At 42.9% G+C, this 10,824-nt stretch overlaps 1 protein-coding gene across 2 annotated transcripts; it reads right to left on the minus strand.

The window, feature by feature from the left end:
* Positions 1 to 2,221: 2,221 nt before the first annotated feature.
* On the minus strand, positions 2,222 to 9,416 carry tbca (tubulin cofactor a). Of its 2 annotated transcripts, none has more exons than XM_047017998.1 (4): positions 9,269 to 9,416; positions 5,680 to 5,785; positions 3,406 to 3,492; positions 2,222 to 2,551 (listed from the first exon to the last, which is right to left on the minus strand). In XM_047017998.1, the coding sequence occupies exons 1-4, from the start codon at positions 9,319 to 9,321 to the stop codon at positions 2,471 to 2,473; spliced, it is 327 nt and encodes a 108-aa protein (XP_046873954.1). In that variant the 5' UTR covers positions 9,322 to 9,416; the 3' UTR covers positions 2,222 to 2,470. The 2 variants fall into 2 exon arrangements, with proteins under 2 accessions (XP_046873954.1, XP_046873953.1); XM_047017997.1 differs by lacking the exon at positions 2,222 to 2,551 and adding an exon at positions 2,861 to 3,106.
* Positions 9,417 to 10,824: the final 1,408 nt, after the last annotated feature.

Here is a 10,824-nt window from a genome sequence, read left to right on the forward strand (position 1 = left end):
TGTGACTAACAATAGGCTAATTGTGGGCTTGTCATACTAATAATATCATAGCCTAGCTGTTCTGTTGTTGTATTGATAGGCTATTTTAATTGAACTATCCAAACCCCTCTACAGTATAGGTTATGCATTTGGCCTACACATACGCTTCATACAATGCATTATCAGTATTAACCTTACTCGCAAAATATAATGGCAATATGAATATTAATGTAGTCTATAAGACACATTGAGACGCCCACACGGCAATAATAGCAGCGACAATAAGGATAATGACAATGATGTATGAGCACAAAAATAAAACTGCACAATATTTAGGAGTAGGCATATTAGACATCTTCTATTAGAGATCAGATTATAGTCTAACTATAGCCTACTTCTACTTCATTATCTTAGTCCACTTATAACTTGCTACTACTATAACTAGGCTACAACAAGGCTAACTAATAAATGATAATAACGATAATAATAATAATAATAGGCCTAGTTCAATAATCATAAATTAGTTTTAATTTTAACAGACTGCTCAATAATATTTTAATATTTATAATGTCAAAAGTCTTAAACGTGATTTGTGCTCACTTTCCACTCCTCGTTTTCTTAGACGTGTGTGTGTGGGCGCGCGCGCGCGCGTGTCAGTTGAAGGTCCTCCTTGATTTGGAAAAGGCTGTAATTAGGGTAAACAAGGACAAAAGCAGAGCCGCATCTCTCCCAGGCAGATATTCTGATAACAAGCTCACATCAATCTTATCCAGCATATAAATAAAAATAGACAAACAAACAAATTCGCCCCCTGCAAGTTAATGCGGCGCATCTGACTGGAAAGTAGACATTTTCACGCGCTCTGGAGATGAGGAGTGACTTTTAATAAAAACAGAAGAAAAACAAATGTAATTCTACGCGGTATTGGAGCTGGATATTTCCAGGCTACACGTCTATCTGTGGGGGCCTTGGGTTTTCATTCAGGGACTGCGTGCTTCTCCTGTTTTCTCGTCATCACCGTGTCCTTCATTCTCCAGTGTGCCCTCATTTTTCGGGCCATGGTGCTGAGAGATATCACAGAGGATGAGTTTTGTTGACTTTTTTTCTTTTCTTCCCTGCCAGGTCTACGGGTGAATATAATTCATCGGGCGTCTGTATTCACTCAATTAGAGAATTCTAAGGAGAAAATCGATCTTCCATCTGCAGAAATGCCAGTTTAACAAATTAGATTCTTGTTTCGTGCAGGTGATTTGGTGACAGTCGGGGGATTAGAAGTAATAAGTTGTGTGTATGAGCTCTGGGGAAGAGAGGAGTAAGAGAGGCACAGCACGCGGCGCGCCAAAGCGTGTGGCTATCCATCAGGTGCGTCGCCGCGTCCTTCGGCCGAAAATCCAGGTAGTGCCCGCCACCGAATCTCATGCCTCAATTAGCGCCGCTGCCCTCTGTGTGGACTCGATTAGACCGTGATTTATCCGAAAGAAATATAATTATGGTACCAAATAAAATAATCAGCATTGAAGAGCGATTTCCTTAACGAGATGGAGCGGTTGGATGTCACGGAGTAGCGGCGCCTCATTAGGGCGGTAATGAGACTTCGGGGTGATCCCGATAATTATCGAAATCTGTAAAATAAGGATCAAGCCAAATGTAACCTTAATTTGTCTGGCTACTGAGCGTTTTTATAGCAGTCCTGTTTAGTACAGTCCTTACCTTAGCCTTCAGAGCGTGGATTTGACAAGACTTTATCCCCCCCTTGTTTGGGCCTATTTACAGGCCCAGACTGAAATGTCCACCTACAGCCATCAGTTTGATATTTATGTATGACCACATGTAGATATGTGTGTAATGCCACGTGAAATTTTGCAATGTATATATTTTTTACACATTAAACTCATGGGGACATGACTAGCCTAAACGGATGTGACTTGCACTGTTAAGAGCATAATAGATATAGTGATAGGATGGTTTCCCATTTGTCTGTCAGCAAAAGCTCTGAAACGCTCACACCAATATGTATATACAATCACAGTAATGGATGCTGGACATGACAGGCCATGTCAGATTTCATGTCAGTGTGGGCAGCATGGATGCCAGTGACCAGTGGAGGTCAGTATCTTTGAGGTCAGTCTCTTTTATCGTGACAAATCATCATTCAAAGACCTCCTTGCTTATACTCTCCATCTCTCTCTCTCTCTTTGTAAAATCTGTTAAAGAAAAGCTGTGAAAGAAGCCAGTACACATATTCCGTTGAATGTTTATTGGATACTTGTGGCATTGTTTACATCACAGAATCATGTCAAGACCAGTAGGCACATTGTTCTTAAACGTAAAAATAAATTATGCCCCCCCCACCCCAAAAAAAAAAAAAGGCTTTGGAAAACGAAAGAAAAAAAAAAGAAAAAAAAAGACTGATTCTGTTTGTCTCTATGTTTTCAAACAAGCCCAGACGAATGGAATGGACATTAAAGAGGTGCATCTCAGTGTGAGAACATCATCCTTCAAGCTTCACTGAGTCCAATACGGTTCTGGCCTCTACGTACTCCGCTGATTCGGCCAAGTCTTCCTCGGTTTCCTGGAAGACACAACAGCAGAGAGAACCCCCGGAAAACATGCACATTAGTATATCAATGTTCACATTTCCGTCATATTCGTTATGTTTTTACTACAACAAAAGGTCTGTGTTTAGATATTTTTTTATAGACGAAGACACAAAGGACTAAAGATGTTTTCGGCATTGTTGTCCTGTCCAATTTGCCCATGCAGAAGACGACAAATTCAAACAAGGCGTTAAAAGTACAAAATATATTATTAACAGTAAAATGATTCACCTCAATAAAATCAACGTTATGTCAAGACGGCCTATGTTCAATTAATGTCCAGGAAGCATTAAGAGTTGAGGCAGAGCAGGAATTGTGTGGGTTTGACTGGGTCACATCTGTGCTAATAGAGGGCTAGTGGGTTCCTATAGTGGCCACTGTGGTGACAGCACTGCTAATGAACTGTGATGAGGCACAGTGTGTGTACGAGTGTGTGGGGGTGTGTGGGTGTGTGTGTGTGTCTCCCAGTGGGTGATTGAGGGTGAGGGGGTGGGGGGTAGAGGCAAGGCAAGTCTAACCTCCTGGGTTTCCTTCTATCTTTACCTCCCTTGTGCGCTTGCTTCTACACATCTCTGCAAAAGGTGACAGCTGCCCGACTTCTGCACTGTTTTAATTCTGACGACCCTGAGACACGCACGTCTGTGTGTTTGTGCTTGTTTGTGTACGGGTGTGTGTGTGAGAGACACACTCCCTTTCGTTCACGCGCTGTTCTCATCGAGACACATCCTGGAGAGCTTGATGCCCGAGCCGCTGTTTTCAACCAACCCCCCCCCCCCCCCCCGTGCTGATGAGCAGCGCGTGGTGGAGAAAGTTCCGGAACACGACGTACCAGCAGCTGCTGTAGCTCGCCGTGGGCGATGGAGAGGCGACGCTGGCAGTCTGGGATCATCATTCTGGACTCCTGCAACACCTCCAACTGCAAACACACACACACAGAGTACCACATTAGCATCATCCAGTACTAATATTAACATAATATTGATATCATACACCCGGTCTGGGTTCTGTTCAGGCATGGGACAGTGCAAATGAGTATTTACAACAACAACATAAATGTAAATAATGGATGTGTGAGATTATCATCATACTGTAATTAAGGGGCCGGTACAGTCATTTATTGTTTATTGTGAGTTAAAAGGTCAAGAGTTCAGTTATTACTGTTGCAAAACGCATTTATATAAGGTTGAACCAATTAATTCATTTTCCTTTCACAAGCTGTTGTGACATAACTTGCTCTCTGCGTTGAAATGACTCTGGGTTCAACACAAGGGTTCACCATCTTAATCCAGCCACATTCTGGTGGAGGATTCCTGAAGCATGCACCAGGCATATGCTTTGCGAAGGTTAACATGGCCAGACATGCTGGTTGCGTGGAAAAAAAAAGTTCCTGGAGGTATTGATTGGGCGGAGCAGGGGATCTCCATGCCCAGGAGACCCACCGGGAGGAGCAGGGGATCTCCATGCCCAGGAGACCCACCGGGGGGGCCCCAGGCTGGGGCATGGTGATCAGGCGTAGAGAGGTATTACTACGCCTGGGGAGAAGCTGTGTTCGAGTCTGGGTTCCTTTCCCAGGCACAGCTAATGTGGAATTCCCTTGACTGGCACCCCAGAGAGCACAGAAGGCTCGGCTAACGCAGTCAGACACACCTCACCCAGAACGCACACCGATCCTCGCATACCTCAGAGCCACAGCGCCCGTGTGTCTGCACAAACACACACACCGCTGCATGCGCAAACACAAACCCTAAAACTCAGAATACACATCACAGATAAAGCGAAAGAGGGACTGAAACAGATAACCAGGCAGTTGGTCCAACAAAAAAACAAAACAGGCAGGCAAACAGGCTAGCAGGTAACACGGGTACATCACTGGTAGCCTGGGCCTGGGCTCCATTGAAAAAGCCACAAGGTGCAACAGAGTGATCAGGGCTGCTAAAACAGAGAAAGGTCAGCGCGCCCTCCCCATGCAGTGGAATGATCCCATCAGCGTGGGATAAAGATGACACTTAGAGCGTATTGATTCCATTAAAATAAAAACCTCTAATCCATCCTGCCTCCAACCTCTCATCTCCAACCATAATCCATCTGGCCTCCCCCAATCCCCACCATTTAACACCCGCCTGGCCTTGGCACTTTTCTCGAAATGAACAAACAGAACCACTGGGCCAAAGCAAACATGGAGCACGAATTGACGCCTGTGAAAACCAAAACAAAAAGTGCACCACTGCTGGATTGAGGCTTCATTGGAAATGCAGGCGCTACCCGTCAGGTGCATTCAGAAGGCGTTGGGTGCTGAACTAAGCAGCTTATCCAGGGAGAGAGCGGGTCTCATCCTCATAACACACAGGTGAGAAGAAACGGCAAGCAGAGGACAGAAGCCAGCACACTTGTTTGCGGTTGTAGACCTTTTCGTTCCCTCCTTCAATACACTGAGCCGTAAAAGACAGGAAGCTGGAGGGAGGCGGGAGAGAGGGGAGGGGATGGGGGGGGGAGGATATGGGCCAGTGATCTGTAAGCAGCTCTAAATTACCAGCATGTGTCAGTAATTATCAAACTCCTCCAAAGTTACATAATGTCATTAAATCTCATGGGCAAATTACAAAATCACTAACGATTCCTCTCTCGAAACCTAATTCTTCATAATCATCCTTATCTGACCTCATTACTGAAATATGGGGCTACTAAAATTGCGTTGCACTGTGAAATGCTCTCATCGTGTAGGCCTTCTTGGTGTCAGATCAGTGCTTTGTTGAAGTCCATCTACTGCCTTTGGAAGAAAAGATCCCTCACAAATATTTCTCCCAAAACATATTTTCCACCAAATTGAGAAGCCCTCTTTTAGTCCCCACTAAGACTGTTTCCTGGTCTTCTCTGAGGGGTAAAGGTTTAATAAATCAACAGTGTGGAACTTCGAAAACCCTGAAATGAAGGTAAAGCTGAATAACAACCCAGGACAATCGTTATTAAAATTGAAGATGTTTTATTTCATGTTTATAAAGGTTGTTCATGTAAAAAAAAAACATTCCTAAACTTTAGCAACACCCATCACTTTCCTAACCCTGGGACAGGTTTGCTTCCACACGACACTACTCGCTGTACCAACCTGTTTCCTGATGACATGTTCACACCCAGCCTCAGCCTTGATCTTCTCCACCTTCTCCTCCTGGAGCGAGGCCTCCTTGGTGTACATCATCTTATCCTTCACCAGTCTGCAGACGCAAAGGAGAACCAGACGAAACACAAATAATTTGCTTGTAGGCCGTTCACACTAGTTTCATACTGTATTGTATGACCAACATGCACCAGTCATGCAGACAAAACAGAGAGCCACAAGCCCTGAGCACAGAGTAGACTATCCTGCCAAGACTAGCCATCTGTTCACCTTCTCCTCCATGCTGAGTGGTGGGAAAGAGGAAATGATGGCTTTGCACTGATCCAGATGTGTTACTGGTTAGTTAATACCTCTGAAAAAACTTTTTTTTCTTTTGTATTTACATTTTAAATCAACATCCACTCCTTGTCAGGTTATAGAAACAGCCGAGCTGTTAATATAGGTAACTATAATAAACATCCTGCATTTCTAGGCGTGTTTGGTCCTGCCTGCAGTTGTCAGCGGCGTGTATTGCCGATATAAATCTGCATCTGTGTGCTCTTTAGCTTAGGATGTGAGGCCTTCAGCTCCAGCCTGATCACCTCACTGATCGGAGTCCTAGCTCCATTTATCTGACACTTTCAGCCTCATGCCCAATAGCGCCAACACACACACTTTCTCTGTCTCTCGCACATACACACACTTTCTATCTCTCTCTCTCACACACACACACAACTAGCCCTTTCTAGGATTAATTGATCATCAATTTAGTCCCTAATTTAGACCAAGTCAGGTGGTAAATGGGCCACTTTTCCTTGATTGTTAGTGAAAATGGGCTTGAGTACATTGATAAATTTTGATTATTTATCAATTACGGGCCAAATGAAACTAAATCTATTAAATAAATTCCGACCCTGATTGGCATAATGGAGTTTGAAAATATCGCTATTGATAATGATTCTCGACTAATAGTCTTTTCCGGCTGCGCTTGCTTGTCGGAGGGACGACGCAAAATTCATTTTTCATAAAATCAGCAGCGTGCGTGTGAGTGAGTGATCCTTCATTAATCAGTCACATTACCGGAGACCCCTTCCCTCGGCGTAGCGCCGCGCTTTGCTTAGCCTAAGAAGCCCACGGCACTCTGTCATCTTTTACGTCAATTACCGCTCATTTTAATACATTTCCATCAAGACGCTCTTAAACGGCGACCATATGCAACTGCAACTCCTCTCCCCTCCCTCTGGCTTTACCCAGAATGAGTGATGTCACTGCTGGGATTATTTAGACCAAAAAAGAGGCAGCAAAAGAGAGGAAGAGAGGGAGGAAGACGTCTCAAAGTAATTTGAATAAAACTGAAGGACAGTCTAATAACAAAATGTCCATTCCCTCCCTTCCAGTCCTGATGTTAATTTCTTATTTCTCTCAGACTGGGAGCGGTGTGTGAATCAGGGGTGGGGTCGAGGCTGGTTTTAAATAGACCTGCCACCACAAGCTTAATGGAAAAGGCAGCTCTCTGGAAAATAGAAGAAAAAAAAAGAGGGAATTAGAGCCAGCCGACACACACATTCAGCCGCCTCCCCCTAGCACTGTATTTTTGAGCCACGACGTAGCCTGTGCCAGGGCTCGAATGACAAAGGCAAATTACTGTTGTCATTTTATTAAGGGTATCCGCCTCGCTAGGACCGAAAGGCTGTGACTGTAATGTGCAAAGCCCCAGGAAAGAGGCCCTGCAGCAAGGAGAACAGGCTCTGTTCCCTCTGTGCTCTCCAGAAAACAGACAGGGTTGGAGGGGCCAACAGGAGGAGGGAGACACAGACTACATGCAGAGAGAGAGAGTGAGATGGACGTAAGGTAAAGAGACAGGTAGTTTAATCTGTCTAACAAAGGGGTGGAAGTCTCTGCCACTGGCGTGAGTCATGTGACCCGAATGGAAATAAACCCCTCCCGTTTATGGATGACATATTCCAGTTCCAAGAATTATAGATGAACTACTAAAAGATCTATTTAACGATGGGGCGCACTGAAAATCAGGGGAAAACGGGGTCATCTCCAGCTAGATGGGTTTGAACTGCTTACTATGGGGCCTTTTTCACTGCTGCAGACCTTCATGTGACATCATCCTCAGTGGGAAATTCAGCCACTGCCCTTAGCCACTCTCATCAGGGAGCCTGTTAGTAATCTGACCCTAATCAAAACACAATCGATACCACATTACGCAAGGGCCACACAAGAGAGGGGAACCGAGACGTTGGTGGGAAGCTCTCAAACAGATCGCACTCAGGCCTCCTTTCCCATTTACAAAATCTGGCCCGTTTGTACATTAAGATGCAATTTATGTACAATTTATTTTATTAAAAAAGAAATAGCATTTGATGGCCTTGCATACTGAGCGTACAGGCAACGGTTCCCAAGATTAAATAGTTATTTAGAAGGTTGTGGATAAATACATTTATGATGCCATGATTACCTATACCTACAGAGGTAGTAAGATTACATCTATTCCATGCTTCTATGTCTAATCACAGATTAATCGAAAAAGTGCAGCCGTTTGAATACAAAGAGCTGCTGTAAATAAAATAAGACTGGTGATTAGACAAAGATTTATAATCTTTGCCATCAGTGTTTTGACATCCTTGTTTATCGGACAGAACTGAGACAGGATTGATTGTATATAGTAAGCTATTAATATGCTACTGTTTGCAATAGTATCCTTGCCATTAAATATACATATTTACTACTGCCCAGGATAGCCATAGCAAACAAACAATATACCTTGGACTACTGGCAATAAAGACATGTTTAGTACACTAAGAAAGTACCATATGTCACAAGGCCTACATCCTCCAACGTCGTTGGCTAACGTTAGGTAGCTGGCTAGCCATAGCATAAATAAATACCATAGACGCAAGTTCGCTGGTTAGCTTGGGTATATGTTGATAACTAAAATTGGTATTTTTTATAACGTATAGTTAGCACGCGAAAAACGTGTACAAGCTGTCATGTTGCTATCGGCTATATAGCTGGTACTGTAGCCTAGCTAACCGTTAGATGTATTCAATCACAAGAAACTATCTATGATGCAATCTGGTTAGCTGGCTAACAGTAACAGTATGCAACTCTGAACCCCAGGTTAACAACGTGGCCAAGATGACATATTGCTGTCGGCTAGATAGCAGGGAGCTAACCATTTGATATCTTATAGCACAAGAAAATACTAGGTATGCAATCTAGCTAGCTAGCTGGCTAACAGTTAGACTAGTTAGCCGCATGCAACTCGCATTGTTGGATAGCGGCCAGCATCCAACTCCACTGGCCAAGGTGACGATGCTCAAAAACCCAAAGCAAGGCAGTGAGTTGCAAACGCAGCCGACCTACTTTACTAGTGTGTGCATCGCGATAAAAACTATAAAGAAGAAGACCCGAGCTGAGGAGTGTTGAGTTTCGAAAAATATTGCAACCGAGCTAGCTACAGTAGCCTAGCTGAAAATAAAGCGAGGGATAAATCTAGCCTCGTTCATTTTCTGTGGCTCTAAGACACACTGCAGTAGGCTACATTATATGCTAGGCTATACCATTTTTCAAAAACCAAAAGCAGACTTACCGTTTAACAATACCTGTTTTTATTTTAATTTGCCGTATTCTAGGATCCGCCATTATGACTAATGTTCAATTTTCAGACTGAAAGAGTGTTGCTATGAACGTTGCTAGCTACTTCGCACAATGTCCAAAGACAGTTCCTGTTTTGGTACACGTGGTGTGTCACGTGAGTGCGCGAAACTTCTGCTCCATCATGGTGTTCAGTGCGCACAAAGAGTAGCCTATAATCAAAGAACTTAAACACTCTTTGTAAAAAGCAGCATCATCTTTATAATAATAGGCTATAGGAGTCACGTTAATCTCACTGACTGACATTTCGAATATTAGGTAGCCTACGTATTAATCCCAAAGGGAAATTGCGGCGTTACAGACGTGCAAATATAAAGAAATCAAAGTCAAACAACATAACAATCTGCGAGATGGTGAGAGGTGGAGACGTGGAGATGCCTAACGCAAACATGACGTCATACGTTACCTTCTATCGTTCCTAACCCTAAAGTGGTTTGATGTTCGAGGAGACATTCATCCAGCCTGCTGCTTCTTATTTTTAAAAGGCAGCGTGGTCCATCGTTTTTACTCAGAGATTTAGGCTAAGTGATGTTTGAGTTGTGTCGACGAGGATTAACCTAGAACAAAATGTTTTTTTTTCCATATTGCCTGATATAAAGTGCTGCTACCGCCAAGTGACACTTAACTCTATATAGCCTATCCCTATCAGTTTCAACCTTATCCTATTCATTTTACTCGAAATGTTTATTAGTTAAGGCATGAACAAATGGCTGTGTATGTTACAGAGACAGCCTATTCAATACCAACAATCTGAATCTCTTTGTCTGCGTCTCTTATTGATTTGGGTTATCTATGAAAAATAATTTAATTTCGTTGCATTCTTCAAGGTCCCCTTGACTTGCATCACAAAGAAAAGCTTGTCAGCAAATGTTGTATTAGGCTATGTTGTCTGCTTGCCATGTAGGCTTGGCAATGTTCTATTTAAAGTAAAGTTCCAAGTTTGACAAAAAAAAATCTTGCTTGTAGACCAAATGACACATTCGTATAATTAACTTGAAAATGTTCAGTAGAAGCACGTAAAATGCCTATTGTCAATCAGCTACCAGTTAACAATGTAACATAAATATTTTGATAAAGCAAGAACTGTCGTGATTTTAACCCCCGTGTGCATATAGGCTAGACTAGCCTATATCCCTTTATCTAATCACGCCAATGGCCTATAATGATAACAATTCTAAGATAATCGTCAAACGTTGCTAATTGTAAACAACATTTGGACATAACATTTTCAGACGGTAAGCATCAATAGGTTATAACATGGCCAAAATAAACGCGAGACATCAGAAATGAGTCATGCCTCACCCTTTATTCCATGTACTTTTAACAGTTGGACAGGTTCGCATGTAATGAGAGGGAACTAAATAACTGAAGGCTAATCAGGATATTTCTCTCTCTAATGAAATAAATAAATATAGATCTAATGAGTCGTCATTAACTTCTGTTCCACCAAGGCTATAGAGGTTAAAGTGAGGGTAAAGAATACTTATTCAT

Source organism: Hypomesus transpacificus, unplaced genomic scaffold (genome assembly GCF_021917145.1).
Source record: "Hypomesus transpacificus isolate Combined female unplaced genomic scaffold, fHypTra1 scaffold_84, whole genome shotgun sequence".
Taxonomy (NCBI): Eukaryota; Metazoa; Chordata; class Actinopteri; order Osmeriformes; family Osmeridae; genus Hypomesus; species Hypomesus transpacificus.

Excerpts from the sequence above, each read along its gene's own strand:
- tbca (XM_047017997.1), bottom strand. The coding sequence starts at position 9,321 with ATGGCGGATCCTAGAATACGGCAAATTAAAATAAAAACAGGTATTGTT. Across the intron at positions 5,786-9,268 it reads AAAACAGGTATTGTTAAACG|ACTGGTGAAGGATAAGATGA; the intron begins GTAAGTCTGCTT and ends TTGCGTCTGCAG. Across the intron at positions 3,107-3,405 it reads GCGAGCTACAGCAGCTGCTG|GAAACCCAGGAGGTTAGACT; the intron begins GTACGTCGTGTT and ends TAAAGATAGAAG.